At 40.3% G+C, this 23,051-nt stretch overlaps 1 protein-coding gene across 1 annotated transcript in view; it reads left to right on the top strand.

Moving 5' to 3' along the window:
• Positions 1-23,051, top strand: part of pawr (PRKC, apoptosis, WT1, regulator) — a 54,843-nt gene that overhangs the window by 21,651 nt on the left and 10,141 nt on the right. Inside the window, exons 3-5 of the mRNA XM_017411720.3 lie at positions 13,116-13,244; positions 18,310-18,344; positions 22,660-22,777. Coding sequence (XP_017267209.1) covers positions 13,116-13,244; positions 18,310-18,344; positions 22,660-22,777 — 282 coding nt within the window. The remainder of the gene's footprint in view (positions 1-13,115; positions 13,245-18,309; positions 18,345-22,659; positions 22,778-23,051) is intronic.

Below are 23,051 nucleotides of genomic sequence, written 5' to 3'. Positions count from 1 at the left end.
GACTAATTTAACAGCTTCATTTTGATTTGAACTCAAGTGACTTGGTGACTGAAGTTTTATATTTCCCCTTTTTTTGGAGAACAAATTTGTCATTGTGTAATTAAAATAAAATCTTTACGATTTGTCACCTTATGCTTTTATTAAGGTTTTAGCTGAAGCTTATAATCATGACAATGAAAGGCAAATGGGAGCTTAAATTAAGGCTCAGAGTGCAGCACATTGTTTGGCGATGTCACACTTCAATGGATATTCCATGAATGTTTTATTGAATTGGCACATTTTTATTCTCAAATGCTTTTAATTTTCTGCATTTGTTACAATTAAACATCTGTGTGCTGAAAAGGGTAATTGTTGAGAGAAAAAAAAAAGTATTTAATGTCACAATGAACAAGCGTCTGTCATTTTAGGGTCATTTCTAGCCATGTTTTTCTTTTGTATTTCGATTTGGCAAACGTTGGCGTCATTGCCACGTTTACTTATTTCCAAATTTATTTGAATTTTTTGCGCTCTGAATTCCGATCACAGAACATTCAGGGGAGCGACTGCTCATAACGAGACAGTGCCACCTCTAAATAAACCAGCGAGGTGTAAAATGATAAATCACTCTTGGAAGAGGTGTTTGTTGCAGACGATAAGTAGAATTGCTTTGTAAGTAATTATGAGTATAATTCAGGGATCACAATTCCATCTGTTGACTCGTACCATTCATGAGATAGAAAGTCTGAGACTTGGCGTTTTATTTTATTTTAATCAGGATGTATTTGTTTTCTCTCTCTTTCAACTGGAACGATCCTCTTCTCAACATGAGTCAAATAAACAGAAATGAAATCAGTGGAACGTTATTGCTTGGCGAGTAGGCTGGCAGATGCCGGCTTGAAATAGAAGTGTTCCCCATGTGTTGTGCTCATTGTTTTTTTTCTCCCCCCTCTAAGCCGTGTCAGTCAGAGCTGCAGCAGTCCCCAGGGGCTCTCTCCAGCTGTGCTGTGCAGTAGGTAGATGGTACTCGCTCTGTTTGTTTGGAGGAGCTGCTTCTGTGGGCCCGGTTATGAATTCCACACGTGGGTTCGACCGTGCTGGTTGTCATGCATGTGATGAGGCCCAAATGGGAGCCAAGGATCTGATATAACGAAGCATGATTTTCAGCCATTTTTATGCCGTTCGAAATCAGGCATATTTTAGATTTGGCACGGGTTTGATGCTCTTCAGGTTCATGCGTATCCTTCCAGAGATTAAACTGGTACTAATGAAATAAAGCTGACCAAACATTTCAGCACTGCATGAAATGAAAGAGAACTATTGATAATATCTGATATATGATTGTATGTTAAAGTTTCAGACTCTGAAACTGGATTTTCAACAGTTTAGTTTTCACTGTGTATCCTCTGGTGTAGAAGACTGTAGTAAAATATGAACGAATCAATAAAAGAAATGTGTTTTTTGTTGTTGTCGATCAGAAATCTTATTTTTATTGACTGACCAGAAGTGAAAATGGTAGCTTATTCTTCTTGGAAGTAAACCCATGTGGGACTAGCAGAGCCACCCAGAACTAACGAGACAAAGATTGCAATTTATTTCCTGTAAAGCAGCCAACTCTCATGGCTAAGTTTGAGTTTTTAAAAGAGCCTTTGCCTCGCGAGATGCTCCGTCTAAAATAATCGACTTCGGACCAGCTCTGAAGCAGCAGGGTACGCCTGTTGCCAGTGGTACTTGTTCTGTTTCTACAAGACATTATGTCCTTAATTACACTGTAATTTAGGCCCTAGAATGCCTCGCTAAAAAGCCAAAGCCTGTAAAAATGACAAAAAGCAGGCAATCTCAGGAGGAAATCTTTGCTTGCCAGGCTATTCTTTACTAACGACGAGATCAAGGCTACGAGCAAACAACAACACCCAAGTGCTCTGGCATCTTGAGCATTCCACAGTGTGTTTATTGTACTTGATTAGATGCTAAATTTACTCTACCTCTGTCTTGCAAGACTGAATTCACTTCTGGCAAGTAGATGTGTTGCCATAGGAATGTTTTTTTTTTTTTCTTTTACCAGAAAATCTGTTTTGAAATCGGTACCAAATGTTCCTGGGAACTAAAATCTGGTTTAACACCAAAGCTGAGTGTGAATAAACACATTTTAATAATGCCAAAAACAATCTTAATGCAGCACAATAAGTCTTTAGCAATTTTTATCTCAAGAACTGAACATGCAGTGCATGCCCATGTTTCTTTATCCTAGCTTAAATGCAGTCTTGCATGTAAAAAAACAGTTTGTCAACCTGTTTTGGACAATTGAAACTACATGTTGTCAAATTCTTTCCTTTTGTTTTTTCCCCAGAGTTTGTTCATTTTTCCTGCAGGGTTATTTCCATAGGATTACACACTTAACAAATCAAAGCTGACTCTTTTGTAATCAAGAAAATCTTCAAAGCAATGGGCTAAACATAGTTTTATTGGGTTAAAAAACAAAAGTCACTTTGCAGGGTTTGACTGTTTGAGTTTACAAATCAACTTTAGAGGGAATTCTGGTTTAAACACAACCCCTTTTTGGACCATTCAGACCGGTGATTTTCAGGACAACCAGCCTCCATGACGGCAGCAGCTGTGTTTACCAGATGTGGAGCAGCTCCAAAATCTTTTATTATCAGGTGTTTTACTCAGGTGTGGGTAAGGAAGGAAACAGGATAGTCGAGCACTGCCATCGGGTGACCTCGGGCTGCTACTGCTCTTCACTCCGCAAAATTACAGACCGAAACTGAGGGCGAGGCCGACACGTTGCTTCTCGCCACTTCTTAACCTTCACGAACGGTCACTTGGCAGGTTCAGCTTCTTGTTTGGGTTCATGGCAGGTTCAGCTTCTTGTTTGGGTTCAATTATTTTCTATATGCTACCACTTTCAAAACATATTTACTCTTGTGGGAAAAAAAATCTTTTTAGTTTGTAAGTCAAATCAAAAGTGCTTTATCACAGTTTCCAAAAACTTGTAAAACGTCATTAAAAGAAGAGACGACAAGTTGAGACATGTTGGCTCCATCCATGTCTTTTTAAAATTTATATCCAGTTTGGAAAAGTGATTGTAAATATCACAAGATTATGAATTGTGTTAAACCTGGACTAAAGTGGTTTTGAGAGTAGTTGTATTTGTGAAAGAGTTTAAAGGCATCTGAGAAAGTACTCTGACTTGTGGTGTTTTTTTCCCCTCTTTTTTTTTTTTTTTTAGTCAAGCAGGCCGCTCAGTTCTCCACAGCTCCCAATTTTAGCCCGTCGGCGTACTGCTAAAACCATTTGCACGACAGGTCTCGCTGCCACTTCCCTAACTTTCTGGGACCTGGCTTTACGCTGGACCAGTAAGTCTGTGCTCCTGTTGATNAACCTGGACTAAAGTGGTTTTGAGAGTAGTTGTATTTGTGAAAGAGTTTAAAGGCATCTGAGAAAGTACTCTGACTTGTGGTGTTTTTTTCCCCTTTTTTTTTTTTTTTTTTTTCTAGTTGCATTCTACACTCCAGGCAGTGTTTCCCAGTTGGACCCTCCCGTGATCAAACGGGGTGCTAAAACCATTTGCACGACAGGTCTCGCTGCCACTTCCCTAACTTTCTGGGACCTGGCTTTACGCTGGACCAGTAAGTCTGTGCTCCTGTTGATAGGTCTCTTAAACCCGATTAGTCCCAGAGTTGTTGGAGCTCTGAATGAAAACGAGCTCCAGGCCAAGAAAACCCAGCGCCGGCGGCCAAGAAACACAATGGCCTTGCAGAAACACAGCAAGCACTAAATGGCATTTGGCTGTCCGACGGACCTTGTTCCCGTTAAATAAACTGAGTCAACAGAGAGGCAGGACAGATTTCTGCTCCTGAAGTGACAGAGCCGTGCAGCGGTTGAGGAAATGTCTTTGTGAGGTGTTATTCATGCTGACAGGGTATCTTTCGGACTCCTCTGTTAAACAGATGAGCTCAGACCATGCGAGGTTGTAAGGTAGACCACTTAAGAGGCTTTGTTGATAAAATATGAGAAGCAGATGTGAAACAAGCCCATTTGTGCCTCGCTGCAGGCCTGGGTAGTGTACACTTGAGGCGATGCCAGACATTTCCAAGCAGGAAGTTTGTGGAAACCTGGAGTCTGTCAGCGACAGCTTGAGGTCAGGGGTCACCGCGAAGTGTTCTGATGAAATACTCATGAGATAAACCATTATTAAAGCGACAAGAGATGCAGATGTTCCTCCATCTCTGTCAGGTGTACAGTCTGTGCTCTCTGTAAAATTATCTGTTGCTTTTTTTCCCTGTTAAAGCACAAAAGTGCAACTTAAATGTAAGAAACTGCCCTAAAATTACTACATTTTAAGCTGGAAAAATTCAGAAATCTGTAAAAAATAATATAAAAAATTCTTGTGGCAACCATTCAAATAAGTCCTACTTTTAATTTAATTCTATTTTTTATAGATAAAGCCATGAACTGAGAGTCTTTTGTCAGTCTTGAGTAAAAAAGTGCAAGTATGCACTTTGAAAAGAAGAGGATTTTGGATGTTTTGTTCCCCATGATTGTCTTCTAAATTAGTGTCCAGCCTTTTGAAAGGTTTTCCAATTCTCTTTGGCTGTGCAGGATTGTAAAAAAAAAGTAGGTGACGCCGGGGTTTGGTTCTTTCACAAGATCCCCCTGAAACTGCATATCGGAGCTACCACCATCATGATCCTGCCGTTTTGGTTAAATTAATGCCTTTTATTGTTTGTAGGTGGTGCTGTGAAACATCAAGATGGTAAAGAAGACATAGACCCACTATTCACCGAACTATTTCTTCCTGCAGCCTCAACAGAACACACGGAAGGCACCCTGTTATTACAGCTGATTTGCATGGGCCGGAGTGCTAGCATGAATGTGGTAGCGGTCAGCAAAAGTAGTCTCTGCTTAGCTTTCAGTTACAACCATGTTGGTCTGTGGTTGGGACATACAGATGCTGAAACTCTTACCTCACATAAGAAACAGAACCATGATCATGCAATGACATTTCTGCAGATGAGTTTGTTGTATCTGTGCACCGGTACACTAATTCAAAGTCAAAGGTTATTGCACTTGGATGTAATTTCATTCAATAAATCTGAGCAATTGAAGCCTCTAGCTCCGATAGGATGTCATTTTAGAACATCGTTAACAACAAACTCTTTTTTTTAAATGTTGCTGTGATATCACCACGTGTCATCCTCATGCAAATCCACACCAGCATTGTCGATGTCTTAGAGACCTGTGCAAGAAACACAAAAAGATTAAAAACACCCAAACAGCAGGAGATGCTTGCAGTTTGTCTCGGGATGATGGTGTTTAAACCTGGACTAATTAGTTCCAAAAGGAAAACCTGACATACGTGCACTCCTCCAGAATCTCAGCAGAATTTAGTCTTCTAAAACCAAACAATCCTCGTTTGCTGTTTCTACTCCAGCCTTAGCTTTGAACATTTTACCCCAGGAGTTTTGGCTGCACATCTTAAAACTGGGTATGTGGAGCATTTTGTCATTTAAAAAAAACAACAAAAACTGATTTTGAGCAGGGATGAAGGAGGATATCACAGTTTATATGAAGAGTTAAACACTGCTGGTTAGCCACAGTTACAAAGTGAGTCACTGCACTGATATTCAGCTGGGTAGAGCTCATCCAGTGCCAGCATTGTCGATGAAAGCTATGTAAACTACCGCTCCTCTTCACTCTTGTAATGCTGGCTACGCACGTAGAAGTTTCATGACCAGGAGACTTTTCTAATCTGCTGATGGTCAGAGCTGTGGCTTTAGATTGGCTGCAACAAGCCGCTTTAAAGAGAGAGAAGACGGTTATTTGAGGTTCTCCCCCTTTTAATACTCCTCTATATGTAGTAATCCAAGACGAAGAGGTGATTTACAGCTGGATAATGTATAGCCATCATAAAGGAAGGGATACAAACCCACTCTTAGGTCATACAGTGGCTAAAGAGAACATATGAAAACCACAAGAACAACTTTGGACATGGTTGGCTGCTTTTCTGGTTGAGAAAGCTTTCTTTTTTCATGCTCCCTTCCACGTAGGTTAAGTAAACCATTTACCCAGTTTTCTAATTCTAAGATTTGTTTACATTTAAAGGATATTAATAAAGTAACTATAACTAAAGCAGTGCTGTGCTTTTTGTAGGAAATCAACCATTTAAACTGTAATCACTGATGCCTAATCGTGGTTTATTTTGATCAAAGCAAGACACAGATAGTTTATTAAGCCCCCAGGACTAAAAGCTTAATTGCATCTCTTAAGTATAGTGTTTATTTTAGCTGGCTAACTTCTCCCATCTTATCTGGAAACGCACACAGACAGGGACACTTCAGCAACACACCGCTTTGAGGCTTCTTGTCAAGTTCCACATGACTGAGTAGAGGGCCCAGCGGGGGCCTTGTGGTTGTCCGTGGAGATCTGTGGTTCTTGGATTGTAAAGTCCCATTCACACAGAGGAATATGAGAACGTGCAAATGCTCCCCTGCAAACTTGCATATATATATATAAAACATGCTCAGACTCCTTACAAGCCCAGTTGAAGCTGCCCGCTCCAAGCCACAGCTGAGGTTATTAGACCACAGAACAAGGTTGGCAAACTTTTCGGCACACAGAGAGCCATTTCCCACAGATCCATTAAAGCTCTTGCAGGCGGCGATCTCTCGCTGGTTCTGTCGAGCCCAGCTGGACTGCCCTCGGGCCTTTTGGGTCAACCCGACACATCCAGAGGCATGCTAATTCTGCTTTGAGTCAGCAATCACAACCAGAAACCCCTGTTGTTTGCTGGAAGCTTTTTGTTTGACGTACCCCCCGCATGTGAAGGGAGCGGACTTTATGGGCTGGTTTTTAGTTTTGATTAAAATGTTGTATTCTGACTTGGAGAGAATCATGCAGTCTTTAGGTTCAAAGACAAACAGTGTTTTCAGTTTCACTGAAAACCAGAGGATTTTACAGAAAGCAGCTGAGGTTTGAGTTCAGTTGAGGCTTTGATTCGTGAGAATGTCTTGCACCACGTTTGACTCTCCTCTCTTTCTCTCTCCATAACCCCCTCTCTGTAAACCCTGGTGTGCAACTTTGACTTTCCCCTGCATCAGATTTTCTCTTTCCCAGTTTTTATGAATCCTTAAATGACAAAATCGTAACTCTGTAAAGCGTGCAGCGCTGGCTTTCACTTTCTTCTAACATTTTCTTCATTTTCTTGTCTCTTTTATGACTGTTTGCAGTGTCATGGTCTGTAAAATAATCATGCTGATACGTCTGCCTGAACTTGAAGAAAGAATTTAATCTCTGAAGTCTTGACAAGTTAAATAAAGGTCATGAAGTTTTTTGAGTGAAATGCACAGAACTTCGTCTGTTCTTTTATTTAAGCATTCAAGGAAGTTCTTTCTGCTTCTAATCTTAATGCATTATAAGACCTTTATTCAAATTCAAAAAAGCTTTATTAGCATAGGTAACAAAATTACAAAAAAAAACATGTATTTGCAAATACAGTTAGTCACATTTTTTGTAAATGGTACATTTTATAAGGCATTTTTCTTGACACTTTCCAATTAAATATTTCGGCTGACAATAAAAAATGATCCACTCTCACATTTTTAGGCTGTCAAATGTCTCATCTTTCTCAAAGCTGGGATGCTTCTGATGCTGACCGTGGCGGTGGCCAGGGTCAAATTAATCAGCAAATGTCCGAGGTGTTTCTCCTCACTTTGATCCCTGTCAGACTGCTTCACACCATCGTCCCCGTCCGTGTTGTTACCTGAGCTGACCAGCAGCCGTGATTAACCAGCTCGTTACAGCGAGTTTCTCTCTTTTCTTTTTTAATAGATCACCTTAATGAAGTCTCTGTTCTGTAGGGGGTGACGGGTGATTAATACCCACCAATCATGGAGTCCTCTGTACGAGTGTGCCTCCAGGGGAGGGGGCCGCTGGCATGTGTGGAATATTAGGTTTTTATTAGAACAGGAGGTTAATTTCTGGGTTAGATCAATATTCGCCTACTTCTGAATCAAATTACAGACAGTGACAGGGCTTTGTCATCGTGCTAAATCAAATATTTGAAGTTTGAAATGTGAAACTATTTCCCAAATACCCAGTGTTCTAAAAAGCAACTTCAAAGAAGTTGTAATTGAAAAAGATCAAAGATCTATTTAATAATTGATATTTCTTCATATGTGAAGATAAGCTACAGTAAAAAGCTTTTAGTGTGAGCTGGTACTGTTTGTACAGCCAACAGAATTGCTTATGTTCAGCTTATTCTAGTGACAGTGTAGTAAAATGTTGAAGAAAGTGTTCAGAAATATTTTCCATAATGATGCATTGTATTTTTTTACATTTTATACAGCTGCAGAAGTAACTGCCATGGATGTCTTTGTAATTGCCCTCATTTAGTTTGTTGATGTTGAGCAGATTTTACTTCTTTCTAAACTTTATCACATGGTAAACAATTTTTTTGTTTGTTTTTTTAAGACATGGATCCAATAGTGACAATGCAAGCCCTTTTCTATTATATTTGTTTGAATTTCTTCTTTGTTTTTTCCTGTCATTAGTATAAGCTCTAATATGAAAGTCCTTTTTGTTGTATTTTAGTGGGGGGTTTTTTTGTTTGTTTGTTTTTAATTGGCTGGATTATTCATTCAACTTCTGCGAGTTAAAAGTTCTTTCTAATGGCGACTATCTGATAGCTCATCAGCTGTTTCCTGCGCTGGCATGACACAGCATCATCATCTCCTCAGTCATGTTTAACTGAAATGCCAGAGCGTGGAGGTAAAGCACGTGGCCTGCTGGGCTGCAGAGAGGGGCTCGGATGCATTTTTTCAGCCCAAGATGGATCTTCAGGACAGAAAAAAAATGATCATTTTCATCCCCGAAGACCAATTCCAACCACAACAGACATTCCAGCAGACCATGAAACTCCACTCCAGATGTTGCTTGTTTAATTTTTCATGTGCGGAATGACAGACGTGGGTATCAAGGCGGGAGCAGATCAGGGTACATGTTTTACTTGTTTTGCCAAAGTCTGTTCTTCTAAGGCCCTGACACTTGGTTCTTTTTGTAAACAGGAAGCAAGTTTTAAAAACTCTGACTTGTTATGGAGATGGTGTTGGTGTAGTTCTAGACTGGGGCTTTTGGCTGCATTTGACTAGTTTGTACAAACTTTGACACAGTGGGGAAACTGCTGCAATTTATTGTGATGTTGCATAACTTTGCACGATCAAAAATGAGATAATTCATCAACGTCAGAATTTATCTGGATAATCCGGTGTTTTACAGGAAGTTCTTTTATTACATATAATTACTCTCAGATGGGGCAGAATGCACTCAAATTCACAAAGTTTATTAAGCTTCTTAATTTTAGATTTTAAATTAACCATTTTTTGGAAGAAAAAAAATCAAGAACCCAATTCCAGTTACAGACCCATCCTGCAACACGTGAAACATAAACCAGATGTTGTAGCTCGGTTAAAGTGGTTTCAGAATGTTTAAATAATACTTCAGCTAACATTAGCTATTATATCCAATGCTCTCTGATGCATTTTTTTTTTAAATTATTTTGGAACATGAAAACCTTTGAAGCCAAACTGCTGCACGTTCATCCCTCAGCACACCGACTGCTTATTTCAGCTGCCCCCGAGTAAGAAAGTGGCCAGCAAAATCACAATGAGTTTAGGAGGAGAAAGTTCCCATATAAGGATGAACGCGGGCCTCCTTTCCCTTTATTTGGACCAGACGAAAATGCAAAGCAATTTGGAATTGTAGAGAGCAATACGAGCTCCATTTCTATCCAAAACAAACTCTGAGGTCCCTGATTCCACATTTCAAGGAAGTTTGCGCATAGCAAAGTGGTTAGTCACTGCACAGTTCACTCTCTGTTGACACTGGCAGACTTCTGTTTAATGTAATTATTTCTGGTAACTTCAAAACTTCTTACTTCCCACGTATTGTTGCGGCATTATTTTTCCCGGAGCACATGCCTGGCAGGATGGGATTCAAAGATTACGGTGTGAAAATCGATGGGTTTTCTTTTCAGCGTGTCCAGAATGATGGATGAGACTCCTTCAAGGCGGTTTTTATGGTTCTATCATTACCGTGTGTATTTGAAGGTATCAACAGTCGTGATGAGGGAGTGGAAAACAGCTCAGAGGTCAGCAGAAAACGAATACGAAGCAGGGACTGTTATCAGCCGAAAGAGCTCCGGAAGATCGGCCGCTATATTTGCACATCGTCTCCCACGCTAATCTTTTAAAGGTTTCTTTATGGGTCTGGATGGAAAGTTAGCCAAGCTGGAAAAAAACTACAGACTTTTGCTTTCTAACAGGAACATCTCTAGAACATTTCAAGACTGCAGCACATGGGTGAAACCAGCTAAAGAGCTGGCTTATCCCCAAGGACAACTGATAAACTGTTTGACAGGAAAGGCCTTGCAAATGGCTACATTCCTTTTAAACGTGTAAGGCTATTTTTACAACTCAAAGGGCCAGCCGGGCAGGCATCTTTTGTTTCGCCCTGCAGCGTGAAACAGGAAAGGCCGGTTTTGCGCCGTGGCCCTTTTGGGAGTTCGGCCCCCATCTCCCAGCCCACACATCAATCCTAATGTCCGGACTGTGTTTGTGGAGCGTCTTCGCACATCCCCACGGATGTGACTTAGTGGCACTGTTCGCTATGAAGTCATGCACGCAGAAACATGAGTCAGTTTCTAGATTAAGAAAAGTCATCCAGATAAAAAGGAACTGGTTTTCCCAGGAAGCTTTGCCCTGTCAAAGACTTGCTTGCTCTTTGTGTGTTTATACTTGTCATTTATTCTGTTTTTAAGAGGCATTGCACTGATTAAAGCCCCCCCTCTGAGCATCCCCAGGAGGTGAAAGGCCCTCGTACACTCTGTTGCCGTACCACAGTCTGTCTGGTGTAATGAAAGCTGCAGCTCCTCAGGGATTCCTGGAAGTGTATGTCATCATGTCCTGTGTGGATTAAGAGAGACCCTGCCTTGGTTGGGTTAAAGGTCAAAGCTGCCGTTAAGGGAATACCTCGCCCGTCTTAGAGAGTTAAAGACTCTTCAGATTTCTAATGTTTCAACATTTCTTCATGGAAATGTCTGATCAGCCCAGATAACTCCAATTCAAAATGAATGTCCTCTATAACAGAGTTCCCCAACCTTTTTAGCTCCACGGACCGGTTCATTATCAGACAGTATTTTCACGGACCGGCCTTTAAAGGTGTTGTGGATAAATACAACAAAATGAAAACGGGTATTTTTTAAAACATAATAAACATAAAGCCAATGTGTACTTGCAGCTTTGTTCGCTGCGTCCTGGTGTTGCGTTACCAGCATGAATAACACCCTCTCCTCCCCCTAATGTCCTCTGGTCAATATGGCGATGTTTAAACATGCCCTTCAAAATAAGATACACCACAAATATAAAGTGAGTGCACAAAGAATACAACTCACCATAACGCCGAATCAGTGGAGCCCTGTGTCAGTTTCTCAGTAACCAGACGGTCCCATCTCGGGCTTCCAGAGACGTTTGATTTTTACTCAGTTTGCTGCTTGTTGGTTTGTTTTTAGCGGTAACGGATCATGTGACCTAGATGAGCGTTCTGACACACATCAAGACTGAGTCATAGACGGATGTAGTGGAGAGAATACGGTCAGTTTTTCAAAATAAATGTTGTTCAGACTACGAAAATAAAAAAAACGGAAATACTGTAAGTTAATTATTCTTTCTCTGTGGCCCAGTACCAAATGTCCCACGGACCGGTGCCGGCCCGCGGCCCGGAGGTTGGGGACCTCTGCTCTAATGTACTTCAAAATGAGTCAGATTCCATCATGGATTTCCATTTTCGTATGGATGGTTTCTTTTTTTTTTTTTTTTCTTCTGATAAATGTTCATCTAGAATCCAGTGCCAACACCAAAAATGAACTGAGATGCCTTGACATGATTGGTGATTTTAGAAAGGATCCACGAGAAATCTTCTTTTAAAGAAGATTGTTTTATGCTTTATGTAAAAGAATGCATGCGCAAATGGAAAAGGAAAAACCTCGTATCAACGGTAAATTGAAAACAACTTTGAGAGTTTATAAATTATAGTACAAAACATCAAAAGATTTAATCTGCATGAAGGTTTTTAGTGCTGATTCTTAAACTTTTAGGCAGCTTTTCACTGAAATCATTTATGATTTGGCAGTGATTCCCACTGCGTAGCCTCAAGAATATGTCTATACTTAGATTTATTTTTTAGATTTACTTAGTTTAAGCTTCTCAGTGCAAAGAAAAAATATTTCCATGTATCCAGAACAACTTGTGAGTTTCTAAACTCTTGAGGTGGTCTGAAGCAAATTCAAAAACTATATAATCTTACAATTTAATTTAAATAGTGGACACTTTTCTGGTTTAAAGAAAACAGGAACCATCCAGCCTCACTGATGGGCTGGGGGTACATTAAGGCTCATACAGTTTGGAAGACTGCGTTAACGCTGAACCGTATATAGGTTTTCCAGGCGCACAACACTGTCATCCAGATGATGATCGAAAGGGACATAAAACCACGTTTCAAACCCGTCGCCTACTAAAATATGTGGAAATGGAAAATGTCAAGAAGTGCCCCAAACTGTTCAGCAGGCAAATCCTGCAAGAACCAGATAACAAGAAGCATTTTCTTGTCCCAACTTTTTTTTTTAATAATAAATTCTAAATGGTGAGAATAGTTTTCAGAAATAAACAATAGCCAATTCAAAATTTGATGTTGTTTTTACCTATTTTTAATGAAACATTGGGCTTAAATTCATGTCATTTTGGCTTTATTTCCATTATACACCAGTTTGTAAAATACTGATGGGTTGAAGATGAAAAAGAAACACGTTTTCTGTCTAATAGTTTTTACCAGACCTTCTATTGTGAGAAAAAGGATTTTGTTTGTTTGTTCTACAGCTTGGGTTGAAAAGAATTGATCAAATTTTGATACAAGAAAAACAATCACTTCATTTTTGATTTTTATTTCTGCTTTGTCTCATTTTTGTAATTGTACTGCAATTTATTGCCTTGTTCCAATTTGCCTCGGCACATTTATTTTCTACCCTGGTCGGCAAAAAAGATTTCTTTTCTCTTACCCCCTTTTGGATGTTTTTTTTCTGTCAGAGCCTGGATGAGCTGGACGACGACGATGACGCAGCAGAGAAAGACAGACGGGACGAAGAGGAGCTGGTTCAGGCCAACACGTTCCAGAATGAGTCCATGACCGCCGACCCCAGCACCGACTACTTACTGGTAAGGGGTTCAAGACGAGACTGAGCGTGTGTGTGTGTTTTAGAATACGGCACAGATTACTTCATCGCTACCAAACAGAGGCACTGTTGCACAGGCAGACGAGAAGTGTTCACGAGCTGAGTTTATGTGAAAGGCAGCAGTGATGCAAAACACTCAGGTGTCACAGCATTTCATCATCACTTAGAGCTCAAGGTAAAAGCTGAAACACATCCATAAAATGCTATTAAACTACAGGGATTTATAGTTTTTGGTTATCCTTTATCCTTTTTCCTTTCTGAAGCATAACAGACAGAAATTTCTTCAAATATGTTTGTCCATTTCACAAATAAATCCAACTTTAATTCAAATTATAAATTACAGCAATTAGTTGTCGTTTTTGGCTGAGCCACGTTCATCAAACTGCATTTAGAAGCCTGTTTTAATCTTTGAGTTATGCATAAAGATGTCTAGCTTTTGAGCAAAAGAGGAAAAAAAGCTTACCGTAAAACCTTCATTATTTAATTAAAAAAGATACCCTTGCAGAGACGCATTGCACTTCCTCCTAATCGGTCCAGCATTTCCTCTGCAATGTGAAAGAGTGAACTATTTGGTAAAAATGAACCCCTTATAATTTGAGGCTTGTTTTTAAACAGTTTGCTCTGACAAACAGTTCATCAAATTTCAAAGGAATCTCAAATGCACTTACACTGATTTCCCATAAACCTTTTTCTGTGCTCAGATTCTTGAAACGCATCCAGCTGTGTAACGGTAAAAAAAAAAGAGAAAAACCTTTTTGTTTGTGTTTTTGACTGACATGAAAATAGCTATTTAAAAGGGGGGGGGCGAATCTTCCGCTGTGTGATAACTGCAGCGACGAAGGTGGGAGCCACGTTCCAGATGAATTGGCTGCTACGCTTCAGCGGGCTTATTTTGTTTTGGGCTGGAACTGTCTGGGGCTGTTTACACGAAGCGAAGGCTCGCGCATGAAATGTGTACACAAACGCCACGCTAACAGGAAGATTGCAACGGCACCTACTGAGACGTGGTTGTGATAAAAAGCAAAACGCAACAGATTCAACTGCTTAGGCGGAGTAAACAAACGGCGAGCAGTTTAGGAGAACTCATTCTCTAACTTTTCCACACATCTGGCTTGTTTTCAGTCCATCGTTTGAAACTAAATATTCCATCTGATTCTAATCCCACCTCCCTATATTAGCTCTAACATGAAACACATGTGGCTAGGCTGAATCCTACCTTTAAATATCTCACCGTCACTCAAATAAAATGGGTATTTTTATTCTGATCGGTATCTTGTTTTGGCTTGCTCATGAGCAGCAGGGATGCAGTTTTTTTTTTTTAGTGGTTTTACGACACAGTTGTCAATCAGTCGTGTAAAATAAGAACGGGTCAAAAAGTAAATAAAAAAGCTGTTCCTGTCAGGCCCCATGTATCACAAGGAGACAAGCAATTGCCACAGCAGGCTCATTATGACATACAGTGTTAACCTGCTTGCTGGTATGAAGATAGCTGCTCAAAGCGATGTGGCTGGTAGCTGCTCCTCCAAAACAAGCTTAAACTTTTTTCACTAGATTTAGGTCGCTGTGGACCATTCTTATCCAGGATTCATGTTTTTCACATGCTCAGGCTCTGATTCCTTCCTGCAGATACGTGCTCCAGGTTACCAAACATTGCCCCACTCTGGTATGCAAGTCCTGCAGGGAACAAAACACTAGCTCTTGTGATCCAGCAGCACAGAACAATAAGGAACCTAACTCGGGTTCATCTGCTTCAAATGTGACGCCGGGTCTCTGTCCCCACTCTCACCTGGAGCAGATGCACTGCCGAGGTTCCAAATCCAGTTCTTTATAACAAAAGACCTCGCCTGCCTGTTTTCAATTATCCCCTCTCAGCCCAAACACGGTCCTGATGCAGAACATCCTGTCTGAACAACGGGGAAGTTCGCCACCAATCTCACGTTTCCTGCAGGAGCAGAAGCTGCTTTTCTCGCACTTCGCTTCGCTTTCCGAAACAATACTTGACAACAGCCACACCCCCTCATTCAGGGTTTTCATGAATTTCATATATTCAAGCCCAATAATCTTCAGCAGGCAAGGGCTTCAAATCTGAAAAGTTAAATAATAATAAAAAAAGATATGAAGAGAATGTAGCTACAGATGAAGGATCCAGGTTTTTTCCCCCTTTCAAGCAATAAATGCACAAGTCAAAATAAAGGCAAAGGTTAAAAGTGAGTCTGCAGGAGCTTAAGAGCGAAGACTTGTCATGTTTGCACCTTTAGTGTCTAAAATTGGCATCCTGACAGTTTTTTTTTTCTCCAGCTGGCATGAAACTCTGACAGCTCCTTAATAAAATGTGTGAGACTACTGCAAAACATCTTGTCTAACAATAGAGCTGTGAGGCGCCGCAGATAGGACTTGAACCTGAAAATTACTAGAAGTCATGAGTAAATGTCAGGAAAAAAAAAATCTCTCCAAATGTTTTCATGTAAGGACACACATTACGCCATTTTTTGCTTTCTTAGAATCCCGGAATTATCTGCCTACCTAGAAGCCTTTGTTCATCTTTAAAATGCCACACGTGCGTTGGATTTCATTTTGGTACTAAAAGTTAATAAACGCCTCAAGTAAAATTTAGATTTTGCTCAGTATGAATGTAATATGACATGGTAAAATGCCAAAGGTCACCTCTTTATGGGCAGATATGACAAATCTTAATATATTTTTTAATTGAATGAGCTGACAGGTCATAAATGATTGACTACTCGAGGCCATAAAAGTCAGTGTAAGGCATTTGAACAAGTTTTACTGCACACTTTAGGCGGTGCTTTTTTTCTGCAGAAAAATCGCAGAACAGCATATAAATATTTATTTGTATAGTAACAAGAGAAACGATTATTTATCCTTTTATTAGCTTAAAAGATGTATCTCCACTCAGTCTGACAAACAGATGTTCCTTCCATATCGGCAATGAATTATCACAATAGATGTTTGATTTTCTGTTTTACATTTTTCTAAATATTTTTAATAAACCACCATCTTCAGGTTAGGCTAATCTGTTTGAATAGATTTAAGAAACTCTCAAATTTGTCAACACATTTTTCCTCACGTTGGTGTTCCTTAAACAATGAAAAGGAGAAGCAAAGCAGCCCCAAACCATAATACTTCCTCCATGTTACACCAAGGTTAAGAATTTAATGTTGGGATGGTTTTTTTTTTCTAGCAATGTGTATATTTTACCAAAAGAAAATCAGAAATGTTTATCTGTGTTGCTTTTACTTTGGAGTTATTTTTCAACCTCTTTCTGGAGGACACAGGAGGGTTGTTGTTTTTTTTGTTCTTTTTTTTTGAAAGAGGAGGCTCAATTTACTGTTTTCATTATTTGGAAAAAAAGATAAAAAAGAGAAGAGATTTCTGTAGCTTTTATTCCCAGTTTCTGAAGCTCTAAAGTGCTTCTTCAGAAGTCTTGTGAATGTTTTGATCGATTCGTGGTTCGCACCAACCTGTCTTGTTTTCAGTGGACAGACTTTGTTGGCCAACTTTGTTCAGTTTAGTATAAAGTACACCTGATAGTACACCTGATTTAAAAAAAGAAACCATCAAATAGGAGGCTTGCGCTCTTCAGACAGTCTGGAAAATAAGCTATTGTGTTGTTAAAGATCGAGAAAGGACAAATATTTTTCTGCTTTTAGTTTAGTCATATAGTTCATGAATAAACTATCCTTTCATTGTTTTCGAACAGACGCCTATTGTCTCTTTGTTTAAATGTTTTTGAGAAACTTTGGCTCAGCCGCAGCATTTTTTCTTTGTTTATGAACCTATGACATATTCAGACTCGGCCTTGCAGAGTTTTATAGGTCAGTTTTTTTTCTTATTGAGTCTCCTGTTTATTCATAATACAGCACTGCGCTGAAGCACAGCAGTAAACACACATTTCCATTTAGACAGCATTTTTATTTGTGTACATCTTTTTGATTGAACATTTTTTCTTTCTGTCTGCAAGATGTTTTTATTTGTATAATGAGCGACTGTGATTTCAGATTTAAGGGGAGGGAAATAGTTTTCTGGAAGTTTATTACATCAGTCTTAATTTAATAATAGAGGTTGTCTTTTCTTTTAATCCTAAATGGCATGGTCTGCTTGTAAAATGACTCTCCAGTTAGATTTCCAGCAGGTTCAGGTGCACATAAAGGTTAGCGCCCTTGTTGAGTAGCACCATCTGCCTGCTTCGGAGTAAATATGTTTGTGTGGAAAGCTCAAAAGCTAGTGCTTCTGCAGAAAATGTTCTTAAAACAGGCGTTAAATCTGTCTAAACCAGGTCTCCTTTTTGGAGGTAGGATTGTTTGTTGCTCCATACCGTCCAAGTCTTTGTAAATCTAGAAGTTGAAGGTCAGGATTCGTTTGCGGGTAACGAAATGGTGTGTCGGCGAGGTGGAGAGGCAGCTGTATGCTGAGAGAGAGGAAAAAAAATTGAGCTCTGACTGATAGGCTGTAGCAGCGTCACGACTCTTCAATCAAACTTAGGACCCTTCGCTGCAGAAGACCTCAGGAAAGGACGAGCCGCGCGTTCATCTCTCAGAACGGGCGACGGACTGGATTTTTCTTGGAAGCGCCGTTTTCCCCGAAGGCGTTTAAACCCGAGCGCCACTGCCCTATAGAGCTAAACAATCTCTTGATCCCTTTAGATTATAAAATATTGCGAAAAATCTAGAAACAAACAAAAAACATCTGCATGTTTCAAAACATTGCCTTCCCCCAACCTGGAGCTACAGGGTTCTAGTTGCACTATTAAACGGAACAAAGCACATCTGTATCAGCTCAGCCGCTATTTCTAAACTTTCATGCACAACCTAAAGGCTTTCTATAAATGCTGCTTCTGATAAATTTGTCTTTTTCTGTGGATGGATTTTTTTTTTTCTTCTGTTTCTGAGCCAAAACATCCTAAGGCAGATGAACACAATGTGCCTGCTGTTTTTTCCTGAGATCACTGTTTGAAAGAGTCTGTTTACATCAAGACATTTTTTTTTTTTATGCAAATAGGACATAATTTTTCCATTTTCTTTTTGTTGCAGGAAACTCCAAGATCTGGAAGCGGGCGCCACATGAGGTGAGACTTTTATTCTTATTGGAAATAATTTCATCTTCTACTAATCTAACAAAACAAAAACTAAAAGCCTGGAAATATTCATTACAGATGCAGATTTCCTCTGAAATTGAGGTGTTTTTTTTTTGTTTTTTTTTGCTACCGCTGTTTTATTTCCCCTCTTCACATTGCTGCTTTTTTTCTTTTTTCTTTCTGCTGTTGTGGTTCAAGAAGGATGATGACTGTTTGTCGGACAGCATCTTGGACCTGTGACACTGTGTTCAGGCCGTCACTTCCCTGCTGCGGCGGGCAGAGAGCGTTCAAAGTAAATGACTTGCTTTGAAAGGTTTTGTGTCGAAAATGATTGGGTCAGTTTGGTCAGGTTTGCTGTGGCATTTGATGAAAGGCTTTCAAAGTTTTTCCCCCTTCCGAACAACCCACAAATAATTGTCTTTGCACTGCTGCTGCTTTGTCGGGCAGATATGTAGTTTGCCTTTCAGTTTCTGTTTTAGCTTTTTAAAGACTGCGGTTACAGCGCAGCCTCAACAGCTGAAAACGGTGGTCACATTTGCACTTGATTGATGGCTTTTTCACTTTTTCTTGCAGTTTTACTCGATTATCAAGTTCACCAAAGACAAATTATTAGTCCAGCATGTATTTGTTTTCCTGTACTTGCAACCAAAGTGAGCAGTTGTGGCCAACCCCAAGCCTAGTTCTCAAGCTGACATTCAATCTGTCCATTTAATTATGGCTTCTGCTCCCATCAGCTGGCCTGGCTACACTTGGACGCTCTGCGGCTCCGCGATGGATAACCTGCCAGGTGGGCCGGCCAGCACAAGATGGCTAGAAGACCAACAGTACACAACGCTGTCTAAAGGACACTTTTTCAAAAATATCATCAGGCTGTTTTTCACTCTTTGCGACACACTAGTTTCAAAATGACTTCCAGAATGCCCGAAGGCTCCTTAAAATCTCGACAGAGTTGGCACTGTTCTTTCAAACTATTCCTCAACTTGTGAATGAATGATAAACAGGAAATGGCGTTTTATATTTGGTGTTGAACCAAAATCATCTTATGATTAAAAAAGAGCAAAGTTATATCTGTGTGTTGTAAGGTCTTGTGAGATCTTTTAGCACTCACACTACCGTTGAGGATGACTCAACTACTAAAGCAAAATGCAGACAAGGGAAAAAAATGGTTTGACAAATGACAGGCAGAGGTAGGTGCTGTGCTGCTCTGAAATATCTCGCGGCAGCTCTGAGGCTGCTGCAAAAAAATGTGCTTTTCATTGAGCAAAAAATATTTAAATCTGCTAATACTGACTGTAAGACCTGGAGGTGAATATGTGTTTATCTACCACTTATTAGTAATTTTACTGTGACTAACCAACCGTAATGAGTCAAATGTGTTGGCGCTTTGTTTGTTTTGTTATGAAAAAGAGTCACCTTGGATTGCATTCATAAAACTGATAATCATCCAGCTTAGTGAGGCACATCAACCTTCCAGTGTGGATGTTTTCACCAAGAATAGGGCTGTAGCGTACAAAATATTTTACCTTTTTTTTTTTTTAAAGAAAAAACACTCCAACACCAGCTGAGATAGCAGAGGAATGAATGTATTTTCAACAAGCAAGCATCTCAAAAAAAGAGGATGTTTGGAGAAATGGTACGTACAGAATCAGGGCTGGACAGGCTGTAAATCAAACGCTCCAATTCTTTAATTCTTTGCCATGTTTGGACTTATTCTGTATCGACACTTGAGTTTGTAGAATGGCGCCGTCGTACCTGTGGCTGCTGCTGCTGCTGCTTCCTCTCCTGTTTGTGCAGTCGCCCTCCCTCCTGCTGAGGATCCCAGGAGTGCGTGATTGGCTCGGCCTCTGGCTCCCTCAGACCTCACTCTGCGGGGTGCTAATGGGCCACGGTGTGATATTTAGTCTCGAGGCCACATGGATGTTTGGGGTTGGCTTCGACGCTCCCCCCGCTGCACATCCTCGAGGACCCTTGTGTGTATCGGTTGTGTGTTTCTGGGCGCCACCAGGGACGTCGGCGGGGAAAAGCTGCATAATTGTCGAGGGCAGCGCGTTTGGCTTTTTCGGGGTGTCGTGTTGAGCCGGACGCTCTTTGTAACGTAGACGTGTGTATGCACAAACACTTCTGGGTGTGCTCGTGCTTAAAGAAGTGTAGCCTTGAAGAGCCACAAAAAGAGGGACACATAAAACACACTTTGTCTTGGTGTAGAAAAGTGCCGAGGAGAGTGCTTCAAGGACTCTGTTTTGATCAAACGCAACGGCCTTTGTGAGGTTCGGCTCTATGCAAGAAGGAACAAAAATGAGCTTCTGCTTCTGTAAATGTCAACGCACAGAAATATACTGCTTCTGTATGTGCTTGATAAATGGCCCAGTAGCCTCAGATTGGAAAAGACGAATGTCTGTTTTTAGCGAAACAGATTTAAATTCTGTCAGGGTTTTAAATTTGACTATAAACTGCAAGATGAGATTTTTCTTATAGGGACAAATTTAATGGTTTGAATTCAGCAATGTGAAAAAAAATTCAGATTTTTTCCCCAGAGTTCTTCCAAGATGTTTATCTGTTTTCTAATTTATTGCCTAGATTTTCCATCAGAACAAGCTCACATTGAATGAATCAGTGGCAGCGCTTACAGGTGAGCCATAATGTCGTTTTGGGAATCACTGAATGAAAATTACAAAAAGCAGTCAAATCCTAACTAAATATTTTGGGTTTTTTTTTTAAGCCCACGAGGACAGCTTTAAATCTCCTACCTTTCAAAATAAAATTGATATTTAAATAATGCAAAACTATCTTAAAGGGGAAATGAAAAGTCTTTTGAAGCTAACAAGTCAAGAGTCATGAAAGGGGCTTGTTTTCAAAGTCCCTCATAAAAAAAAAAACACTAAATAAAAAAATTAATTATAGATTTAAAAAAAAATCACCAGGGTTTCCAGCGTTTTCCGTGATCACTCGGAAGTGTGACATATCAAGGAACGCCACCAAAGCAGTAAATGGCAAATACTGATGGTGTGGGTATGAAATGGTTCGGTGTGTTGCAATTAATTCTTTAAATCGACCCAAAACTCCAACATCTGAGTCATTCTTCAGCTTCCTGAAAAACAAGAAAGTTTGGTGGATGAAATACAAACTTTTAACAGAAGAACCACCACCTGTCAGACCGGCACCAGCCTCATCTAGCTGTCAGGATGGGGAACTTCTTGAAGACTGTGTGACATCACTGCAAATCTTGGAGGTTCCTCCTATGAAATGTGAGGCTCGAGTTCCCGATGGCATCACTCCGGATCAAAAACAAAACGTGCTTTCAAACCAGTACTCTTCGTAACAAAACTTGCTTCTTCTTCTGCTTCCATTTCCCCTCATAAACACTGACAGTAAACACCTCAGCGTCCTACAGCGGTCTGCCACAGCTGGCCCCGCCTCCTCCTACGTCACCAACCAAGGAGGTAACGCCGCCCACACAATCCCCCCACTTCGGGATTTTGACACAACTCGAAAAACAAGCCATTAATGTTTTAAATCAAAGGAATGGACCACTGGAGTGTTTTATGATGGTGTTTAACTAAAAGAAAAAAACAAGAAAACTCATTAGTTTGACATTTTTATTTCATTTCCCCTTTAAGCTTAAGAGATTGTCATTGTTTTCAGGTTATTAAACTGTAAAATACTCTGAAAATGGCTTACAAACCCACTTATTTAGGCTAGAGACAACCGTATATTGGTAAGTAATCCATTTCAAGTCTCCAAGAATTGTTCGAGCAAAGTTGGTACAGAAATGAACTCCACATGAATATTCTTTTCTTGCTGCTTCAGTCTCTAAGCAGCGAGTAAAAAGGAGATAAGGTTAGCGTTGTGCTCGAGCTGCGTTCAAAAACCTTTCAATCCATTTTCCTTTTTTCTGAGCAACTTCGGAGTGACGCACACTTGCCACCTCCACGCCAGGACATTTTTGAAGCTGTAATGTAGAAATTGTTTCCTAATCAGAAGCCTTTTTGCACCGAAGTTACAAATCCTCGTCATCCTCTCTTCTCCATTAAAAGAATAAAAGGCAGAGGGGGGCGTTAATAATTCATGCCTAATTGAAAGGGCAAAGGAGATATTCCCACCTGTTCTTTTGATGGCGGATGTGTCATCCTATTGAAGTTTAATAACGGGGCTCTGATTCATGCCTTCAAACAACCTTAGCGTGAATACTGGACACTTTGAACATCCAAGTTGTTTGCAAAGTTGTAAAAAGAGCTACACGCCCCGTTTCATTTTCTCTATTCAACGCGGAAGATAAGTTTGCTCGTCGTGTGTTTGTCCGTTACAGCTCTGCGGGGCACGGGTCGGAGGAGGAGGCCGGCGGGAAGAGCAGACAGCGACACAACCGCCACGGCAGAGACGGAGGCGCAGGAAGTCTGGAGAGAAGGTTGGAGGAGCTGGAGATGGTAAATACCCTGAGTTGTGTACTTCCACTTCCACATACACATGAGCAGATAGAAGTGCCCTGTAAATGAATGCTGCATTTTTTTTTTTTTTACCTTTTTTATAAAGGTAAAATGCCACTTGGAAAACATAGGCGTGTATTTTATTTTATTGCCTCTCTGCTATGAGGTCAGAACTTGTTGTTCCTCAGAGATCTTCAGTAAACATGAAGTCTGTTTGACAGGAGAGACTTGAACATCAGACACCTGGATCAGTGTGTCCACTACAGCTTCAGCA

The sequence above is a fragment of the Kryptolebias marmoratus genome, linkage group LG18, assembly GCF_001649575.2.
Source record: "Kryptolebias marmoratus isolate JLee-2015 linkage group LG18, ASM164957v2, whole genome shotgun sequence".
NCBI classification, from domain to species: Eukaryota; Metazoa; Chordata; class Actinopteri; order Cyprinodontiformes; family Rivulidae; genus Kryptolebias; species Kryptolebias marmoratus.
The sequence above is the reverse complement of the archived record's forward strand: the minus strand, read 5'-3'. Positions and strand labels throughout refer to the sequence as shown.